The sequence below is a fragment of the Halichoeres trimaculatus genome, unplaced genomic scaffold, assembly GCF_033239565.1.
Source record: "Halichoeres trimaculatus isolate MK-OKI-2021-1 unplaced genomic scaffold, fHalTri1.1 fHalTri1_scaffold_16, whole genome shotgun sequence".
In the NCBI taxonomy this organism is placed as follows: Eukaryota; Metazoa; Chordata; class Actinopteri; order Labriformes; family Labridae; genus Halichoeres; species Halichoeres trimaculatus.
In genome coordinates this window covers 15,153,277-15,176,349 of record NW_027437194.1, presented here as the reverse complement: position 1 = coordinate 15,176,349, position 23,073 = coordinate 15,153,277, and the positions used below count along the sequence as shown (strand labels likewise).

The window sequence follows — 23,073 nt, the reverse complement described above, 5'->3', positions numbered from 1 at the left end:
CTTCATTTTTTTACTGACAATGTCGGATCATTTTACTTAATTTCTAATAACATTACAGAAATTATCTCTATAGAAACAGAGCTTAATTCCAGACCTCCAGAATAACACTTTGATTCACCTTTTGATTTGATACTGGAGAGATTCTTTAACTTTTCACTCCCCCGATCACTGATAGGAAAAGTTAAAAAAAAATGCATTCAGGCTTACAAAAACATTTTCACTTTGAAGCTGCTGAGTCAAAGGAAGAAGTGGAGGAACTGTTGGACAGACATGTTGACCTGTAGTGACCCGGGTTTGATTGCTGGCTCTGGTTCAGTGCAGTAGCAGTTAGGAACCTCTGGGTGGCAGTAGTTTTTTACCAGCGGATCAAACACTATAATGACGTCACACAAACTGGAAATCAGAAAACTTTGTGTGTGTGGTCGGGTGTGCTCTACAAAAGGCTCTGAGGTGTGTTAATAAGCAGCAATCCATACAGAAGCCACTCTCACACACACACAGGGGAGAGGCTCACACACTTCTCATAAACACTCAGGTTTATGAAGGGGCAGGAGGAGGAGGAAGAGGAGGAGGAGAAGGAGGAGGAGGGTTTGTGCACCTTTTTTCGGCCCGGTATGGGGACAGTTTTGAGTCTGGAGAGAATCCCTACAGCACTTTGCTAAAAAGAAGTCAGACGGTCAGAGGTTATCAGATGCTGAGCTGCTCCACTTCCAGTCATCATCATTTCACAAGAAACAGATTGAGGGGAAATGTTAACTCCAAATTTATCTCCTGCTGAGCTAACGCTGACTCATCTGACTGACTCATCAGTTACTGTAGGAGGTACAGAGACAATCTGCTCATACTGTAAACAACAACTTACTGTGCATGTCTGTGTATAGAAGGGAGAGACATGTATAAAATCACATTCGATAACAGGATAGATCCTCTGACCTCCTCTCATAGCATCTTTACTCACAGACAGGTTATTTGCTCAGGGTTTGAGACACTTCACATGCTTTATGTAGAGGCACTGAGTCACTCATTATTTAGCGCTTTCTTTCGTTTTTATGACAAACCTCTGTTGTGGTGTTTATTCGCCATTTTTGGAAACTAAGTCCTTGATTTTGAGAGTGTGTGCACACTCCACAGTTTCACACACTGAGTGCCAAGCTGTTTGGCTTTTGGTTTGTGGTAAATAAAACATCAGAAATAGATTTCTCTGTAACCTAAACAAATAAAAACAGAAGTGTCTGCATGAAAGATAAAATGAGGAGGAAGTGAGAGAATCTGCTCTTACATTTTTAACTGAAACTTTCCAAATGACTTCACAGCACTTTTTATACCTTACTGTGGATTCAACATTTTATAGGAAGACAAACTAAAGAATATAAAAGTCAGACTTCAAACACAGATTAATTCTTCAAACACATCTAAATGAAAAGACAAGTAAAGGATTCAGTGTGTCGGTGTGAAAGCAGCATCTTCATAACACACACTGATCAAACAAGACATGTCAGTAAACCACTTCAGTTCCTGTTTTTGAACGGGGGCACAAGCCCAAGACAAAATGCAAACACACTATCCACACACACACACACACACACACACACACACACACACACACACACACACACACACACACACACACGAATGCACAGAACTTACAAGAGCTGAATTGAGGCCCGGATGGTCGAGTGGAGGCAGAGGTCGTTCAGGGAACAGAGCTGTCAACACAGAAAACAACAAACATGGATCAGGTTTCACTATTTTCCAACACTTTGCGTTTATTTCAGAGAGTTTTTTTGATTGTTTGTGTGTTTTTTACGTATGTCTCCACCAGGTCTGGCACAAGGCTCCGTCAGCACCCGCAGCAACCCGTCAGGCTTGTACGAGTAGTGCTCCACCAGCTGATCAGAAATCAGACAGCACAAACATCAGGGTTAATACATGCACCAATAATAGTAATATTAATAATAACACATTTTTTATGTAGAAGCGCCTGTCTTTACACTCAAGATCACTTAACAATTAATTAAAACAGTGCAGAAGAAACAACGCAATAAAAATAAATAAAAACAACAAACAAACAAAAGTAACAAGGGTAACAGTCAGATGATGGCCTAATATGTACACAGAACACTGCAAAAAAACTGAAATCTTATCAAGTGTTTTAGTCTTATTTTCAGTAGAAAATGCCTTTTTAGACTCAATATGAGCTGGAGTGAGTTATAGTCATTAATGTGTGAGGTGATGAGGCTGTGGACCAGGATAGCAGTAGTGTGAGGGGTGAGAGAGGGTCAGAGACTATTAATGTTACGTAGAAGGAAATATGCAGACTGGGTTATATTATTGGTGTGAGAGTGGAAAGAAAGTGAGCTATTGAGGATGACACCCAGACTCTTTGTCTGAGGGGAGGGGCACACTGTGGGGCAAAGAAAGTGGATACCACATTTACAGAAAATGCTGCCAATAAGCAGGGGTAGGAAATGAAGAGGGGGGCCCAAGGACAGAGCCCTGGGGCACACCTGAAGTAACAGGGGAAGGCTGAGAAGTGAAGGATTTTAGTTGAACGAACTGAATGGACGAGGCTGATGCATTTGTACAACTCTGGAAAGAGCTGAAATATAAACACTGGTTCCAGAAAGTTTTCAGGAGTGAACAGTCTTTGTAAAAAACACCTAAATGAGTCTGTGACAGCTGTGAAAAAACAAACCCTGACATGATAGAGGAGAAAGAAACAGAGACCTACACTACGGTGACAGTTTTTACATTCACATCAAGCCTTGTAGAAATAGACGGAAGTGCTGACACCTTCACTGTCCTCCTCTGAAGACTGATTCTCCTTCATTTATTACAGCGTGTCACCTTTTCAGGCTCTTTGTAACATAACACAGGCTCCGGCTACTTTGAGCTACAGGCCTAAAATTTTTTGGACATAACAATCATGCCTGGACCTACAAAAAAGTCTATTACAACCATTGTGAAATCTGAACAGGAAGTTCGTTATTTGTCGCAAACATCGGATTTTGACCATTTCTAGCCGATGCATTACATTCAACAATTCTTAGGTTTTTCATCTGATCAACTTCAAACATGCCATGTGAATACTACACAAATTAATAATGTTAAGTTACAAATGGATTTTTGGTACCTCAATGGGCGTGACCACAAAAGACCCCCAAAGTTGACCATTTTGGCTGCTTCTTGAAAACCTCTATAACCGTCTTGTACAATTTTGGATCAGGACCAAAATGCACACAGAGCTTCAGTGTCACAGCCTCAGTACATTTCTACCATTGGTTGCACAAACATTAATGTTCCAGAGCGCCACCCAGGGGCTCAAATCTGCAGCCTGTCTAGCTACTTTGAGTTACGGGCATGAAAAGTTTGGGCACAACTATCATGCCTAGACCTATGGCTTTTGGCTGAGCCACATTTTGGAGTTAAACTAACAAGTTTAACGAAGGGGGCTGGCAGGAAAAGCCTCAGGTAAAGCTGGGGTTAAAATGTGTGTGTGTGTGTGTGTGTGTGTGTGTGTGTGTGTGTGTGTGTGTGTGTGTGTGTGTGTGTGTGTGTGTGTGTGTGTGTGTGAGTGTGTGTGTGTGTGTGAGTGTGTGTGTATGACTACAGCTGTAGAGACTGCTGCTATAGCTCAGCGTAAAGTTTAACACCAGCACTAACAGTAACTACTCAACACCTCTCCAGTTTCATCTGAAGACACCTCATTTTCATATTTACCCATATATATATTTATATTCCTGTTCATTCAATCTGCACCCACACAGACAAATCTGTGGTTTCAGGGCCTGTTACCTGCTGGAACCAGTTACTGATAATGACCCGCTGAGTGCAGTGACCGTAAACAGCTTCTTTAAGCCTCTGGTTCATCACAGTAAAGTAACACATCAACCTAGTGTGGTATCATCATTTATTCACGGATACCAAACCAAAGAGACACTGCATGAACAAACAGGCTGGATATTTATTAGTTGAAGATGTCTGTCTATAAGCAATTATTCACTGGATCAATATAAATATCAATGAATGAGCAGAAAAGAAGAATAACTCAGTTTCATGTTCGCTGCAGTCACACACAGGGAGTGATGCAAACATCACCATCGCTAGCTGCTTACACACACTGAACTTCCCAGAGTTCTACCTGCCGCAGTCTCACTCTGCTCACACAGGTTTTTTTTAACTGTGTCTACACAAGCACAAAACTCCAACTTGACATAAACTTTTTCAGATTTTTCTAAGTTCAGTTCTGGTTGTAATGATGTGAAAAGGAAGAAGGAAATATTCTGCAACATTCACCACAAGCAAGTGAAGATGATGGTGTTCAACCTGGAAGAGCGACACGCAACAGAGTGGATCAAAGGAATCATTTTCCGGACGAGCAGTGAGGATGTCTGCTTCGATATAAATATAAAGCCTCTCATGATAGTAAAGGTCTTTGCTGCTTCATCCTCTTCAAAGATTGAAACATCATGTGGCTTTACCAGACTGATGCTGTGAGGTACATGTGTGAACAAGCAGCTCAGAGTCAGAGCTTCTGAAAACTTCTGTCATTTCTGTGAGTTTTCAGAGGTGCTGATGTGAAATATATATTTCTGATGACAGCTATGTTTAATTAAATATAAACCGAGTTCAGAAGAATTTGAAGACACTCCATTCTGTGCGCACACATTGCCATGACCCTTTCCCATGTTTCCCTCTAAAACATTATGGGTGATTTTCAGGAGCGTAGTGGATGTGCTAAAAAGAGTTTAAGGCAAAAAATCTGAAGCAGTTTGGGGTTTTTTTCCTGGAGAATTTAGGATTGCTGGAGTTATTCACCCTTATATCTTAATTTACTCAATTTTTGGTGGATAATGAAACAATTCATGTTATTTTAAAAGACTCAAATAAATTCATCCCACTGCTACAGAGTAGAATAAATACATCCAGATATCTGAAACTGTCTGACCTGCCACAGGGTGTCAAACTTCTTGCCGTCTGGTATGGAGAGTTTCCCCGAGCTGTCTTTGTCGATGCGGTAGTGCATGACCTGACCTTCATGGAGCAAACACAGAGCATAGGATCCTTTCTGATCCCGCTGTCGGATCCTGGTCAAGAGAGAAGAGGAGGAGACAAAGTGAAAGACAAATTCTCAGAGCGTTTAACTAGAGGAGGGAAGAACATATTCCTAACTAGAAAATCACTCACAGAGCACAGACCCCCACCAAGCATATTGTGATTGTCACGCAACACTTTAGTCCTACTTTAATGTTATACTCCCTTTCAGCAGACTGTCTGCTACAATTTGGTGTTAGTTGCAGGTTTGTACGATAATTTGTTACCTGACAGTGCTGAAAATTATGATGACCAAGTACATATTTCAAATTCCAGATCTTAGTATCTAGAATATTGTCAGGATCTGGATCGTACTTTTACATCTGACAGAAATTATCGTGACCTTGTCTTGTATTGTTTTGCAAAGCAATTCGACCATTTATCGTGGAGTTATATACACATATGGTGAAAACGGCCCTATCTCACAATGATAAAGAATCCTTTAAAATAATCCTGGATCCAGACGGTGATCCAGATCACCTCCAAAATCTAATCACTTCTTCTTTATTACATTTTCCACATTTCCTGAAAATTTTATCAAGATCCGTTTGTTACTTTTTGAGTTATGTTGTTCACAGACAAACAGACAATCTCTCCCAAAAACATAGCTTCCTTGGCAGAGGTAATTATTTTTTTGTTTTTTGAGGTAGGGGGTTGTAGGTTGAGAAGTTTTCAAACTGTGCAAAGTGTAAAATGATAATCCAGACCATGCTTCTTATTTAGAAATACAAACTGTGTAGCAGAGACCTTTGTTTCCCTGTCATTTGTGAGAACGCTGTTCAAAGCTGCAGTTGCTCCAGAGTCCACTAGAGGCTCTCTCTAAAAGTGAGTCAGTCTCCTCAGAGACCTATGTTAAAACTCTACAGCACTCCTTTACCTGCTCCCCTCGCTAACATCTCTCTACACAATCCTGTCTCTTTTCCTCTGTAGAGTAGATGTTGGTGTTAAGTTGTGGTCAGAGGAACCAGCGTGACGGCTCATCGTACGAGTGCGAGGTGTCTGATGCAGGGAGGCGTCCATATACTAACCTCAGTGATCTGCTCTCACTGCTCATCTGGCTTCATGCGGACGATTGTGTGTGTGTGTGTGTGTGTGTGTGTGTGTGTGTGTGTGTGTGTGTGTGTGTGTGTGTGTGTGTGTGTGTGTGTCTATGTGTGGAGAGTTATGTGTCAGGTCCTGTAAATTGTGATGAATTTCTCCTCCTTTTCTTTGAGAACAGGTACTCTGTGTTTATTTCACATGCCTTCGAGATGAACAACTCATCATCGAGCATTAAGACTGCTTTAAGGGAAAAATGGTCACAAAAATAAAAGTCTAAAATTAAATGAACTGATCCAATATTTTATTTGAATAAAGCTGCAACATCCCAAAGCTGTCTGTTTTTTGGACTGACAGAGTTTCTGGCGCTAACTAGCCAAAGATGAAGTAAAAACAAGATGACTACAAGAAACTCCTTCAGAATAACACACAGGCTAACAAAGACCTTCATCAGGAAAAAATTAATATCATTTTCTGCTTTCAGTCACTTCAGTTATCAGGTTTTAACTTCATGATCTTAGATTTTTTTCTCAACAGTTTAGAATCTAATAATCTTTATTCATTGTTTTTATAAGGCTTATATTTAAAAGGTAATTGCCATTTTAATCCCAGATGAGGATAACTTTAAATTTATAACCAGGGGAAAATGCACAATGTCTTGATATCATACTTTAATGTATTGAACTTACTTTTCGGTTTCCTGGTTTAATTTTCTTATTTCTTTCATAAACGCTTTTTGCTTTTCTGTAACTGTGTGTTTCTTTCTATCTATTTTTTAACTTAAATTTAGACTATTTAAATTTTTTCTCAGAGCCTCCAAAACCTTAATGTAATTAAACTTAATTTACAGAGCAAAATATGAGGTGAACATGAAACACAGTTAACACGTGATTAAAAATATATTGACACATCGATAAGTTTGATGACAGGAAGGCTACCACCATCATTAAAAAAACACCAAATCAGAAGAAGAATAATTACACAAATGTTTTCCAGTCTGATCTGTGAGAGGAGTGTGTTTTTAATCTTTGGTGTGTAGCTACATACAGTCCGACAGAGAGCAGGAGTTAGGGATAACTTCTGAAGGACTGGTTTCTCACTTGTTCACCTCTCTCCTGGAACAGGTGAGTGAAGTATTTGACTTTACGTCACTAGTCAGAAACACGGGAATTCATAAAGAAGCAGCAACATTATAAAATAAAATGATCCGACCAACTTTATTTCATTTATACCAATAACCTGAACACCAGTGAGTTTCTGAGAGGCTTTATGAGAAAAGGGCAGTAGAGTCTCTTCTTCTTCTTCTTTGGCTACTTGAGGAAGTCCTTTGCAAACTGCCAGAGCGGAAACCACAGTGTGTGTCTGTGTGTTTGCGTGTGTGTGTGTGTGCCTTCAGCTGAGACTACAGCGCCTGTCAACCGAAGTTTCAGCTGCTATAAATAAATACCCTGCAAACACTCCTTTTTTTTACTGAAAGGGACAACTCTGTAACTTTTCATTTCTTACACTGAAAGGCAGCAGCTCTCTGCTTGGGGGCGTTTATTCTGAGATCAGACAGACACAGCTCTAACTGATGAAATGTAAGGCAGACTTTGTGGGTTTTGTGCTCGTTTGTTCAGGCCGCAGGCTCCTGGATGTAGATTTGGTTTCAGTTGGGGAGCTGGTACTTACTACTAGTTTCATTTTGGACTGAAAACCAGTCCCACAACAATATGAGCGCTTAGTTTTTGTCAAACTCTTCCAAAGTCATAAAAACAATCACTGGATAAAAATTACCCATAATGCTTTGGATTAAAAAGTGTAACATTTTTTCTTGTCACCTATCTTCAGTGTAAATCTAATCCTGAGTCTTTATTCTGGAGCCTGAGTCTGACTCTTATTCTCAGCCTTGCTGCAGGTGATCATTCAGAGAAACACCTCACAAACAATCCGTGAATTTGTCTTCTAATTCTCCAAAAACTTTGAAAAAACTGCACTTACAGGAATTTTCCGTTTGTCCTGGATCCTCTCTGCAAACGTGGTTCGGAGTCTTCCCGTGTGATCAAGCCGTGAAACCAAGGCATCCTCTCGTGAGCCGTGGTGGCGATGAGCTTATCCAGCTGAGGCCTCTGGCTGATGATGGCCTGCTCCAGAGCTGCGCCCTGCACAAACACACACACACACACACACACACACACACACACACACACACACACACACACACACACACACACACACACACACACACACACACACACAAAGTTGCAGATTTTGTTTCACCAATAATCCAGTAAAGCTTGTAAAAGGGATCTCTGCATAGAAACAAATCAGAAGTTAAACACCTGTCTCATAAGCTGGCTGTGTACAATATTTTTCTTTTATCTCCAGCTTTTTTAGATCATCAGTAAACCATGTGAGGAAATATTTTGCTCTTTTAAATGTTTTAACGCTGACATCCTGTAGCTGCAACAGAAATAACAGACCTTGAGTAATCTGAGGCATGTCTAACTTGTTTGGTTTGGAAGGACGCTAACACATTTGTAACATTTCAAAACATTATCAAAACATAAATCATTATTTTCATGTTAAAAACCAGTAAAGCTCCCACTGGAGCTTTGGGCAGTCGAGGTTTCTTTGGGACAGTTGTTCTACGAGTACAATAAACCCAAACACATCACAACGTCCTCTTTTGTGTTCAGCAGTGAGACAAAAACGACTCTTAGGGAACAGAATCCTGGCCCGCTTTAATCGTTTACAAAAAAAATTGATGAGCTTTATGATTTCACTTCTTTATCCCCAAGCTTTTAGTTTATTAAGCTAATTTTTCTTATAAATTAAACTTACTCAGCTCAGATTCTCATCCTTCAAAACTGTTTTGCTGTTTTCAGACATTCTGTGGCTCGATACATTTCATTTTCTTTTAAGATTGTGTGTTTCTTTTAAAACGTAACATGAGTGAGATCTGCTTCCTGCTGCCCTTCTGAAGTCATTTTTGTATCCTTAGTTTGAAAAGTTCTCTAATCAAAATGTTTATTAATATTTTTGATCATCATTGTTGTTAAAAGAGATAGATCGATATAGATATTTTGGGGCCGATACCGATACTGATTATTAGTAGGCAAGGAGGCCTATAAGCGATATTTGAAGCTGATATTAATTTGCAGTCAAAGTGAAAATATTGGCGTAAAAATTTTGAACAATACAAACTCCAACACTGAACTGTATTCAAATGCCTTCAAGCATATGTTTATTAAACAGCTCCCAGGCTTTAGCAGCATGATTTATAAAGTTAAATGGAAACTTAAATAAATAAATAGCTAAATTTTTCTACAGTAAATAAAGTTTTCCAAAATTTCTATGTAACTGCAATGAAACTGGACAGATTTGAGTTTGTGCTGCTTTTTACAGGTATGTAATGCAGTTTAATTAATTTTCTGTTTGGTTTTACATGACTGATCTTAAATGACCATCTGGGCTTCCATAGTGTAGACAGGGAGATATTCTGTGCAGAGAAGCATCAGAGCCAAACCAACACAGTTTTGAATGGGTTTCATATCGGTCGTCCGATTCCGATATGCCCTAAAATGCCGGTCCAGATAATCGGCCCGGCTGATAATCGGTCTATCCCTAGTTGTTATCATTTTATTCTTTTACTTCGATAGAGGATTAAATCATAATAATGACAAAAAATGAAGCTTTCTCAAATCATTCCTGATATTAATGAGAACAAAGATGTTAATCTTTAAGAATAAAGTTGGCACTTGATCATAAAGAAGTGGTGACAACAAGCAAAGTGTTTATATATCAGAGGAGACATCAGAGGAGCAGACAGCCTCCTGCATTCAAATGAGGAACCTGGATCCTCTTGTGAAACTCAACAGCGTTGGACAAACTGAGGTAAGAGAAGTGAGCACAGGCAGCCTCTCAGCCTGCTCTACTTCTCAACAGGTTTCGTCAACATGGTGCCACTGTGCTGAAAAGTTGAGTATTCAATTAATTATGAAACTTTAAGTAAAAACTTCACAAAACAATCCCAGTTCAGCACATCAAATTATGCCACAGTGTGGACTTTCACAGAGTAAGGATGTGTCAGCTGGAGACAAAAGGAAGCAGATCAGGAAGAAAAGGCATTTTTTAATTAAGGTGTCTTTTATCTTTATTTTCCTGATTGTCATTTCTTCATACACACTCTCAGTTGCTCACATCTTAAAGTTGCACCTGAGCCATGGGTTTACTGAGCTCCAAAGTACAGATCCAGATTTTGCAGGTGATCTGACTTCCACGTTTTTGGCATGTGTCTGTGCGTCCATACTTGACAGACTCCTGATGGTTTTAAATGTGTAGACACTTTACAGCACAACTGCCTGAAATTTGACCTTTGACCCTTTTTCCAGGGATCATTGGAGATATTTTTTATTTTCATCTTATTATTTATTTTTATGATTTTAATATTTTGAAAATCTCCAGGTTTGCTCCAGTGAGTGTGGCGTTGTCCTGACTTACAGATGGATATTCAAAGAAAAAGATATGACTGGCAGGAAATCACACAGTGAGTTAGGAATGGACTTCTCATCACAGCTCATCTCACATTTGTTTGATAATAAGTACGTTAAAGTTTATTTAAAATCTTTGAGATATTTCATCTTCTGTTGTAACATCTGACTTTAAAGTGATCCTCCACAAACCAGTGTAAACCTGTTGAGCCTGAACTTGATCATGTGATTAAATGTGTGTTAAGAGTTAAGGCTTTAAACTGACCTGCAGGTTCCAGGTCTGCTTCACGTACTCGTGGATCAGTTTCTCCTTCAGGTCCTCAAACGGCCCCACCTTGGGCTGCATGTTTTTGGGTCTGTTGCAGGGCTTCTTCAGCAGACACACCAGCCCGTCCGTCTCCTGAGAGTGGTAGTCGATGACGTCCTCGGGGCTGCCGTGGCTCTTCCCTCCTGCGATGGCGTAGGTCTGGTTGGGCTCTCTCTCGATGGTGTAGTGGTAGCAGCGCCCCGAGTGCAGCACGGACAGGGCGAAGCCCCCCAGGTAGTTCCTGCTCTGCCTCAGCAGGTACAGGCCGGATACGCTGCCAGCCTGACGCAGGTACTCCTCTGCCTCCTCTCGGGTGATGTTCCCATAGAAGAACGGTAATGAGTTCACATTGTCGGCCATGTTGGACTCTGATGCAGAGGTGGATCCCAGATGGAAGATCCAGCAAAAAGTTTAGCCACAAGGGTACAGAGCACCTAAAATTCAGAGAGAAACAATTAACATGGATCCAAATTAAACCCAGTGCACACCTGTTAGACAGTAAAATCTGGATCATCAGTATTCAGAGTGTTGCTATCCAGGATCAGGTTTATGCCTGAAAAACTGGATTGATCACCCTGCTGTAGATCCAGAATTCTAAAGGTTTTAAAGTTTTAAAATCCAGATTACTAGAGCTCTAAATGGGATTACAGACAGCATAAGTTGTCCACAAGGGGCGGCAAAATTCACACAAACTGCTTTTATTCAAAAATTCATGTGGCATATTAATGCTAATTGTAAAAAAATTAAAAAGATTAATGGAGACAAAACTGTTTATTTCTAATCCATAGTTCATCCCCTGTGTATTTGAAACATATCTATTGAAGTGCATAAAACTAACAAATAAAGTATTAATTTAAAAATCATTGTAAAAATCTTGTTTCCTTCCCATCAAACAGACAGGAAAGAAAAGCATCTCAAAGTTTCTGCAGACTCCAGATGGAGCAGCCAGAGGTATTAGATAAAACAAATAAATGTTCACACGTATTCCCTGACACCAGCAATCCAGTGATCATCACGCCAATGAGCAAACCCCAACACAGCTTCAATATGACATCTATCAACCTCCTATGTTATGAAAACGCCTCCTGTAGACACTCAACTACATCACTACATCTTTTCTCTTCATGGGTTCAGCTTTAAAATAACTCAGAATAACTCATTCAACCCTTACTGATACACATGAGATCAGACATCAGGGCAGAAGATAGACTGTTATGAGAAATGAAAACATAAGGAAGAAAAAATGTGAAATGAAAGTAAGGAGAATTAAAATGTAGAACAAAAACTTGATGAATGAGTGAAAGCTTGGAAAGTCCTTAAATTTCCCAGAGCTTTCGATGAATCAAATGCATTAAATAAATGAAAGTACATTTATCTTCAACAAATAATTTTAGAGTTTTCAGATCTTTGTAATGTCTAAAATGTCAAAGGCTTCAAGAGCTGCTTTCACATCCTTCAAGAGTTAAGGGCAGAATACAAAAAAACCCCTCTTTTCTTAACTATGATCTTTCTCAAAATACACATTTAAGACAATACATCAGCGTTCAAAACCAAAAGCGCAAAAATCCATCAGTCTAGCACATCAACAACACTTTTTACTGCATGATTGCAGAGTAAGGTCCTGTCAATGTTTTACGACATCTTAGAAATGAAACAACATTGTTTTTGAAATCCTGCTTAAAAAGCTGATCAAGATTGTCTTCAGATTTTGCTTTTTTAAAAGGAGATTGATCCTTTTCAGTCATACAAGCTAATCAAATTCATTTCAATATCCACAAATGTAATCATACAGAGTGCACATACAGATCACGGCATTTCCCTTTCTGATGAACATCCTAAAAAGTAAATGATGACAACCGCCTTATTTATTCAGCATGCTAAAGAGTTGTTCGAGAGTTTTAAACTTGCTTTGAGGAGTATGTACAACATGAGACTCAAAAGAGCCTGAACCACAAAGCCAACACAGAACGACGGTATAAAGGCACATCAAGTCGACATGAAGTTAAACTGAGACGAAAAAAGACTTAAAGATGTAAGAACAGAGCCAAGAGGAAACAGAGCAACAAGAGCTACATGAATTAAAAGCAAGAAAGAAAATAAAGGAAAAAGAAAAAATACAAAGAAATGAAAAAGGAAGAGAAGTGAATCACAAAAATAGTACATAACGCAAAAGCAAGCCTTTAAAGGAAAGTTTTAAAAAGTGATGTCACTGATTCTGCACGTCTCTCCTCCTGAGAGGTTGCTCTTACAATGGTCCCTGCTGGGAAAAGCACCTTTTGATCCTAACATCGCCTTTGAAACGACCAGAAGGGCACCCACCTGCCACAACCTGGTTCATATGAAGTCAACAGTTCTGTTACGCGGCTGCAGTCAGACCCTGACTTCAACTTCAACTTTAACTTTAACTTTATTATCCCCTGAAGGGAAATCTGCTTTGCAGTTAGCCAGGGAAAAAAAACACAGGAACTTAAAAAAAACACATCTAATCATCACACTGAAATGGACGTGTGCACAGATACTCCAAAGAAAAACTGAAGGCTGCGTCATAATTACAAACAAAAGTACAGTAATGCTGACCTTCTAAGATATGAATGTAGTTGTATAATGGCTTGATATAAGGATGAATCTTTGGTCCTGTTAGATTTAGCCTTTGGCAGTCTAAATCTCCTGCCAGAGGGTGGAGGGGATGATCAAGGCACTGCATAATGTCCTGAGCCTTAGCAAGTACCCTCCTGCAGAACATTGTGGGCAGGTCAGGTAGTGTGGCCACCAGCAACTTTAACAATGTGCCCCAACCTCTTTTTGTCTCCTTGCAACAGGTTGCCAAACCACGACTTGAAGGCAAAGGTTGGGACAGGCTCCACCATGGAGTGATAAAAACATTTACTGCACACCCCAAACTGATTTAGTCTGCGGAGGGCGTGCAGTTGCTGCTTTTTTGTGGACAATGTCTGTTTTCATTAAAAGATGGCTTGTTCTTGCTTGCAGAGCCAGAGCAGACCAGGAAAGGTTTCACACTGGGCCCCATCATGGCGTACACCTCCTTTACACAAACAACTCTTTCTTTCTTTCTGTTTCTTTTAGTTTTTCCTCTTTTCACTTCACTCATGACAGTTTAGCATAAACACGTTTCTGATTAGCTCACTGGCTGCAGTGAAATCACATCTCTTTCATCGACAAGTGTGAGCCCTGTGAATGTACCCGGAGCTAAAACTCCATCAGGTAAAGATGTATCTGCACTGTAAACCTGGACAAGTTGAGTTTACTTGAAAAATGCTTGTAAAGTGATTACCTAAAAGAAAGGAACAAAATAAGAAACTTAGATGAATTTAACTCAACATCTTAAGTAGTTTATAATTATTATGTAAAATCATTCTACTGAATGTCTTTAAATAGTTACAAATTAAAATGTTAAGTACTGTTAAAAAAATGTTGCATATCACTGTAAAACATAATAAGTTGACCTTACTCAAAACTGAAAGATGTGACATCAATAAATTTGCCTCATGAATTGAGTGAATGTGATAATAAAAATTGAAGCAGATCAGAAAAACTAAATTAAATAACATTTTAAAGTACAGCTGGGTCTCTTATCCACATCCTCACTCATGGTTACAAATGCCGTCACAACAAAAATCAGCTCCAATTTCATAACTTTGGTAACCGTGAGTGAGGAGGGGAGGCATTAGCTGTAAATTGAAAAATTGTTCTTCAGGGGCACAGGTTGTTTGAGCCCTACGGGACTGACTGGTGGTCTGTGTTCCATGGCACGGGGGTCTTATACCCAGTGATTTTGCAGTGTGCGCCCAATAGTTCATATATTCATGAATGAATATTTTAACTGGACAGTCATGATACTTAGGTCAATTACGTAAATGTCAAAAGATATATATGTTTATTTATTTTAGACGCAGACAGACTGTCCACACCACGTAGAGCATAGACAGCTGATTGATGCCACAAGATGCAGAGACAGCTGGTCCATGCTGTGACACACAGACAAGCAGTCCACATAATGTGGAGTATGGACAAACTGTGCCACTGCTACACGTCCAGCAGGGTCTCATATCGACTGTGTCCCCTCCTCACTCACGGTTACAAAACGCAGTCCCAAACTAATGATTTTAAGTTGTGCTCACTTAAACGGTAAAAAAAGTTAAATCTACTTAGAAATCATAATTTTCGAATCTGAAAACCAGATTACCATAATTCTGCACTTTCAGAAACAGATGTTAAACCTGTCTATTCTCTTCTTTCTGTGGCAGCCGGTTGGTTCATGGTCATGCAGTATTAAAAAAGCAGAGTTGAGACTTATGTGAGACTCAAATGGTCTCACAGCCCCACACACTTCATTTAGCAGGCCGAGCCCACCTCTGTGCACATGTAGCTGTGTTTCCTGTGCTGAACATAAACCTGCTGCCATGATGCTGTCTTTGATCAAACCCCTGAGAGGTCAGGGGGAGACAAAAAGAACAGGAAAACTGACATTTTAAATCTTTCTGTTTGATCCGTAATAAAGTGCATTCGTGAATAAAATCAAATTGAATCAAATTTTATGACCATGGCAATCTTGATTAAATATTTCTGCCTAAAAAAGCTAACTAGCAAGTCAATTAAAAGAAAAGTAATCATGAAAGCTGTCTGTCATCATCCTTGCTCATGGCAGATGATGAATATGGATGCAACAATGACACGTTAAGGACACATTCACATGTGTTGATGGAGGGATCGTCTTCATCTCAAGTTTTATGTTGATTTAATTTGACTTTTGTTGAAACAAAGAAAAAAGACATAAACAAACATGTGCTCTTTAGTCTGAGAGAGCTGCTTAAAAGAAACCATGTGATACATGGGAAACAGATTAAGATTTCTCAAATGTGATTAGACTTAGAGTTTTGATAAAAATCAATGATATCCTCAAGTTGATGAATTTAGGAGCAGAGAATGAAAACATGAAAATTTTATTTTATTATTATTATTTTTTTAATTATTTAAATTTGGACTGAATTTCAGGGAACTTCATCAGAAATAATCATCTGCACCAGTTGTGCTTGTGCTTCATTTTCTTCTCAGAAATCAAACCTCTTTCAGAAGACATAATCAGAGTGTAACCAGATAGAGTAATTTCACTTGGAAACAAGGGATAACTGCCTAATTTCTATGTTTTATTCATCTAATTGAAGTATTTTATTGACAGTTGCTTTTCTTCATTTGTATTGATGTTCGAGCTGAACATTTGAAAAAGGTTCAAACAGAGAAATTTTCACATAAAGTCTTAAAGTCTTGTTTTTAATCAGACTAAGAAGAGAAAACACTCAGCTCAGCTCTTACTGTGCTCGATGTGTTGAAGCCGTCTCAGAGTTTCTCAGAGTTCCTCAGCGCTTCAGCCGTCCTCTGATGGCTCCCGTCAGTCCTCCACCAGCTGTCTGCAGACTGAACAACATGAGAACAGGTCAGCTTTAATTCAGACCCTCACACACACTCACAGACACACATCATGAGCTCATTAAAATCATCTATCCCTCACAACTGAACTGCAGGTCAACAGACCGAGGAAAGACTAACAGTGAGGCCGAGCAGCTCTGGAGCTTCCTCATTTCAACTTCCTTCACATTTTTATTTTTTACTTCCTTTTTTTTAATCTGAACACTGACCAACGCCACGCCTCAACGCAGGAAGTGACAGCTGCAAACTGAGGAGTCACTGTCTGATGGAGTCAACGCAAAGACAAGTTTCATCATGTTGAAAGACGTTTTTGGTTTTAAAGAGAAAGGAACTAAGAGAAGTAGAAATTTACCAACGAGGAAAATAACCGAGGAAACTCTGAGACTTAGCCAACCCATGCCGGCTCAGCAGAGCAGACTGCATTGTTTAAGACTCTACACACCCCCGTCTCCAAAAACACATCAACATTCAGACAGTTTCTGTCCAACAACCGTGCATTTGTTAAACACTTAAAACACCAGCTCTAATACATCGTTTAGCTTTTTAACAGTTTATTTTGTCTCACTTAGTTATTACTACAACTAATTTAATTTCTTATTTATCTACTTATATTTTACATTTCTACTCCTTTGTTTTTTCTTTGAATTATTATCTGATTTTATCTTTGAATTTTAAATATATCTTTAACTTTTTTGTAGATTTGACTTGGGGAGAAATGCACACCAATTCCAATGTACCTGTACTGCCGTATACCTGTGCAAATGGCAATGCACATCTATTCTATTCTGCTAGTCTTACATTTTTCATGCTGCTACTGACATGTATCTTAGATAACAATCATGTGCAACTGTTATGGCTACTTTGTACTGTAGATTTTAAATTTTAAGACCGAAAATTCTATTTTCCCCTAATTTAATGTATTCACAGCAGAACTGTACTCCTAATTTCACTGTGCACAGAGCAAACAATGACTCTCTGGTTAACTGATCGATTAACTGCAGCAGTTTAAATTCACGTGCAATACATGATACTTCGCAAATATTTGCAGGAAAACATGCGAATCAGACAACCTAACTGTTTCTTTAAGATAATGATTGTAGTTAAAGATTTAACTCTAAAAGTTTTAGTTTGAGTCAAGAAAAGTCTGATGTTAGGCGAAGTTCCCAGTCAAAGCCTTACTTTAATTAGTCTTCCGTTCATGATGTGTCTACGATGATGACGTACAACAATGCAAAGAAAACAACTGATTCTTGTGTTTTTTGGTTACATTTTTCCCTTCAATGATTGTATGTAAATGTTGTGTCAGTTAGCGTGTGCAGTTGGTCATATGTAAGTAGAACATGTGTCGCTCCTCTTCCTTCCTCTCAGGAAATGCAGCTGTTTTTGTTGTCAGAAGAACAAACACTCAGGCCGCTCGCTGCAGACACGCACTGACAGCTAGTTTGTCCTAAAAAACAAGAAATTTCACTGAATGAAATGAAAAAGTTTCACTTGAAAGTCTTTGCTGAGTTTGGGGCATTTTGTGACTTTTTCATGAGGCTGTTTTCTTCATGCTTGAGGTCATGGTTTTTACTCGTTCTATACAGTCATGTATGGCGTGTATGATGTAGCTGTGTTAATGGTGTTTTCAGTGTACAAATGTTGATGCGTGGTCATGGCCTTCACTTACTGTACATCTAACCCTGCTCTCTTTCACACCTGTGTTTGGTGACTGTGTTTGGTGACTGTGTTTATAAAGTGCTGACACTTGTTCTCTAACCACATAAAGCGCTTTAACGGTACAAGTCACACTCAGTCAATCACACACCGCACTCAGACACTGGGGGATGTAAAGAACCTATCAGTGTTGACTCTCATTCCCACTCGGCTGGCACAGACACCAAGGACAGTTTGAAGTTTGGTGTTTTGCCAAAGGACACTTCAGTGTGTGGATTCTACAACTAAGATTTGTGACCTCAACCTGGTAAAAGAAAGAAGTCTCAATCACTGAGTAAAGACCATCCCTAAATAAATTTGTACCATGATTTTTGTTCCTGCAGTCCACTTTTTCTAAAAATGGTCTGTGTTTCATGTGTCATGTGTTTATGTCAAACTGATAGTCACAGCAGCGTTTCACAATGTGGGTGTAATCGGGACCTCCACAATGACACACACACACACTCATTGCACATTGCACTTTGATGCTAGAATACAATTATTTTTAGATTTTTGTGTGCAAATGTTCCTTTTTTCACATTTCAACATTTTTGTCATGATTAATGTTTTATTAGATGAAATCTGGGGGTCGTATGAAAATGGATCTTCGGCAACATCCCTGTTTACTTGTAAGCTTCTTCATGCCTCTTCTGTTTTTATGTTCCCATGTACTTATCATCTTACTTTTAATCGAAGTTGGGGTTTTTTTTGTGTGTTTAAGTTTTATTCAGCGCAAAATTAAAACTTGTTTTGCAACTGGACAAAGTTACATTCATTTTTCAGAAATAAGGAAAAACCGTAAGACAACTATAACATGTTGTTTTCAGACCATTGTTATAAAATGTGGTTGTAATAAAAAAAATTGAAAGCAATTTAAAAGAAAAATTAAAATAAAATAAATAAATGAAAAATAACTTTTGTATCAAAAATTTGAATGTCAGGGGTAGTAACACAATAAGAAATTTGCATTTACCATATTTCAACATTTTACTAAATGTTCTCAGTGTTTCTTTTAAAGTGATGTGTTTTTATTGCAAAGACTTGCAGCTCAGTCTTTGTATATCAGTGCCCATATGTCGGAGCATTTGAGGAATAAATCATGAATCTTAATCAATCCTGAATGTAATACACATGTAAGATTGTGCTTTTTAAAAACATCAAATTTTGCACATAGTGAGCTACTTTTAAAAATGTAGGAGTTTTAAAAGCTTTAGTTTTGAGTTATTAAAACACTTTCATACAATTTACAATTGAAACATATAAAATCTAAGTCTCTTCATGCAGAATCAAACCTATTGTAACCTTGCAGAGTAGTCCATTAGGTACAGGTTTAGTAGCTGATAGCACTTTGCTACACAGATTATTCTTCTCATTCATGACCCTTCAAAATGTGCTGAAAACTGGATTCCCGAACAAAAACCTTATTTGAATAATAATACTTTACATGATACTAAGCAGCAGCCTGTGAGCCAATAAGGAAGCTCCAAAGCTGCAGTTCCTCTAGTGTCCTCTAGTGGCTGTCTCGTGCATTGAGTCAGTCCCCATCAGGGCCCATAATAAAATGTCCAACTTTACAACAGACAGAAACATTTTTACAGCCTGGTAGCAAACAGTCTGTCTCTCTATGGATCATTTCCTATCTTTGGTATTTGAACAGAGACAGTTGTTAAATTATTCTTCTGTTTAATTAGACAGGAAATTGATGTGGCTAATTGATTGACAGACATTGGCTGAGCCTCAGTTCACTGTATCTTTGTCACTGACTTTAAATTGTCATCTCTGTCTTTCTTGTGTTAACTGTTTCATTGTGTTTCAAAACCAAAGATGGTCTCAATCATGTTTTCTGACAGCAGACCTCTTCACGCATCGATAAATCTTTTATGTTTTGGTTAAACCAGCTGTGTTAAAAAAGCCGCACCTTGCTGAAGCGTTCAGCGTCTCGGGGTAAAAAAGGAACATAGAAAATCAGGTCCATGTTCAGAACAGCATGAAGGAGATTGTGAAATAGGCTGACATTTCAAACCACAGAAACTACATGAAGCTTCAGTTTATTCTTAACGTGAGCAGCTTCAGGTTTGTTTGCTGGAGATGCACTGAAGAGTGGAAAATCTACACTTGTGGTCTTTGTAGTGTCACTTTTGCTTGAACTGTGTCAAACTGCTCAGACCTCGGCTCTCTGAAGGAAGTGATCTGTCTTCACTTCCTCAGTTTAAAGAGGTGGCTTTAGAGGGACCTAAAGGTCTCAGACTGAAAGAGTCAGTTATCAGGCAGACTTCCACTCAGAACACAATCCTTTCATTTGCTGTGCACGGTAACAAAGAAAGTCTTGGGTTGGTTTTAGATTCTCAGAGGGAAGAAATCCCTGAAGCAACAGGTTATCTGAAGATCAGAAAAATGCATTTTTAAACTGTAAATAATTAAACAGAGAATGCTGCAACTTTATGTATCAGGGTCAACGTGGCCCTGTGTATTTCACAGGTATTTTTGATATAATGACACAAAGTTTACCTGGAACTTTGCATAACTCAATAGTTGGTTAGTGTGTTAGTGGGTTTTTTGTGTGTCACACATGATTTATGCTGGATGACCTGAAAAAAAAAAAACTAAATTCACTCAAGGCAAGATTTAGAAACATAAGTATGTGTGACTATTTTTTAATTTGAATTCAGATTAAGATTAAAGTGTCTTAAACAACTGTCAATTATTCATTTTTGAAAATTTTAGCCTACTTCAGCTGTCACTTTGCCCTTTCTGATTTACAGCAGTGGTCTAGCTTTTAGTAAAGTATATTCAATGGATATATTATACTTTTATGGTAGTGCATGGATAAAGATTTGAGTGTTTTATATCTTTATGGTTCTTAATGGTTGTTTGAGTGATTCTCGATGGGGTTCTGAGTTATGTCAGCTATATCAGTTATGGTTAGGCTCCATGTACACGGTACTGCACTGCTGACAAAGCCTGGTACATTTTGTAACAAGACTGCAGGGCAAATGTAAGGAAAGCAGAAAGCAGAAAAAGTTTGGGAAATAGTGCTCCAGGCAAGAGATCCTGAGATCCCAGGATCCTGGACCTTCAACACTAGCTACAAGCCCACCAGAAGACCAGAACTCAGACAGGTTTTACCTCTCATGTATATTGAGGGATGCATAAAGTAAAGATCTGTAAACTGATTTGGAATGAAAAGATTGACTAAATTGTGTATTTATTGTGAATGCTTTACCCCAAGCTTAAGCAACGAACTTAGAGCTGTACCCCCACCAGTTTAACATTACACCATTATGTGTTCCCTGTTTCTTAATCATCTTTTTTTTTTTCAACTTGGAGCAGGTTGACGGTTTGTATTAAGAAGGACAAAGAGAGCATGTTTACCCAGAACCTAAACAAACCTGGCGCCCCCTTGTGGAAAAACCATACAATCACATTCAGAGGGAAACTGCTATGACCCCAGTGTGAGGGAAACTGCTGGGTTATGAATGGTATAAAAATAATAATACATGTCAAATACATGTTTTAAGATCTGTAAGCCAACCCAGGAAATATATCAGTCATTTAATTTTTTGTTTATTTGTTTTAATTAAAACATAATTTAAAGCTTCTGCAGCCTGATAACACTCACCACTAGCTCACCAGGTGAGAAACATTCTGTGAAGCTTCACAGAGATAGCCTAGCAAAAGTAAATCTGGATGATCTATATTCATGAGGAAGGGATAATTTTCTATTTTTCTGGTGCATGGAGTTCATCAACTGTCTTTGCATAAGAGATGTATCTGCAAATTACTGACTGAAAAGGGTAAACACATCTTACAACTGCTTTCTGCCTAAATTACTATTATCAAATAATGTTCATATCTTGAAATGGAAACATAGATATATCAATAAATATATTTAATACATATTCTTTATATTTTTCATATTCTGAACATCTAATGTTTAGAAGAATAAAGTAACACAACAGCTCTGAATGACTCGGTCTGTTGAGGTCTGCAGCATTCATGGCAGAGCAGTCACATCAGATCTAATTCATCAGGAGTATGTGTGTGTGTGAATGCATGTTACACCCTCCAACATACCTTTGCAGGAGGAGGATCTTTCATTAATGACGCGGACCCCAGGCTTACTCCGCATTACCTACGTCGTTTCTTCCCTCCACTGTTTCACCAGCTCGCTGCAGAGCTCCTGTCCTCTGCTGTTTCGCACCATAAGTACCACATAATAAAATCTAAAGCACGCACTCGGCGGATAACTGTGTCGGAATGAATCTTTAAACACTCACCCTCTGCCTGCAGTCTGGTTCCTGCACGCAGTCTGTCCCGGTCAGCCCATTGTTGTTACCGAGGCAGCTCTGAATCTGTGAACGGGACTAGGGATCTCTAACATCCCGGACTCTCTGCAGCAGTGTCCCATCACGAGCACCCGAACATGTTTGTGGATGCAGAAGAAGAGCTTCCTGGGTCACTTCCTACTGGTCCAAATATAACGAGCTCAGTCAGCGGGCCAATGATGCTCGATGACATAAATCAGGCATGGAGGGTTTTTTTCTTTCCTTTTTTTTTCTTTTTTTCTTTTTTTTTTTTAAATCAAATTACTGAATATTTTCCGATTTAAATCTCTTTTATGAATTAACCGTGGTCAAAGAAGGTACGCGCAAAATTGATTAGAACTTAGATTCAAGTAGTTTGATATGAATATACCCCGTATTGCTACGCATTGAGTGTGTTTTGCCAGCAGATGGCGCTTCTGCTGCTAGGGCCTACTTACACGGCCCAAACGTAGTAGATTTCAAAGTGGCACTTTCACTGGACTGAAAGCTACAAACTACAGAAGGCAGCTCACTTCATTTCAGATAATGACACTGAAAATAGAAGAGTCGGAGAACAGTGCCACATCATATTTTTCAACAATCTGTGGAAAAGAAAACCCACAATTATTTCACGAGTGTAGAGAAATGGGCAATGGGCTCATCTTTTTTAACATGGCTCCCTCAGCTCTTGCTTCTACTTTGAAGCATCTCCCATTTT

The 23,073-nt window shown here is 38.9% G+C and overlaps 1 protein-coding gene across 4 annotated transcripts in view; it reads right to left on the bottom strand.

Annotated features, from left to right (window-relative positions):
• The window catches only part of syk (spleen tyrosine kinase), a 28,228-nt gene extending 5,738 nt beyond the window's left edge, over positions 1-22,490 (bottom strand). The window contains exons 1-8 of one of the 4 annotated variants that reach the window (XM_074691198.1): positions 22,329-22,490; positions 16,243-16,344; positions 10,870-11,345; positions 8,113-8,273; positions 4,949-5,087; positions 1,808-1,889; positions 1,648-1,706; positions 599-658 (exon numbers count right to left, since the gene is read on the bottom strand). In XM_074691198.1, coding sequence (XP_074547299.1) covers positions 599-658; positions 1,648-1,706; positions 1,808-1,889; positions 4,949-5,087; positions 8,113-8,273; positions 10,870-11,271 — 903 coding nt within the window. In that variant the 5' untranslated portion in view covers positions 11,272-11,345; positions 16,243-16,344; positions 22,329-22,490. Of the gene's footprint in view, positions 1-598; positions 659-1,647; positions 1,707-1,807; positions 1,890-4,948; positions 5,088-8,112; positions 8,274-10,869; positions 11,346-16,242; positions 16,461-22,125; positions 22,145-22,328 lie in introns of those variants that run through there. The other 3 variants (XM_074691200.1, XM_074691201.1, XM_074691199.1) reach the window with 3 other exon arrangements.
• Positions 22,491-23,073: the final 583 nt, after the last annotated feature.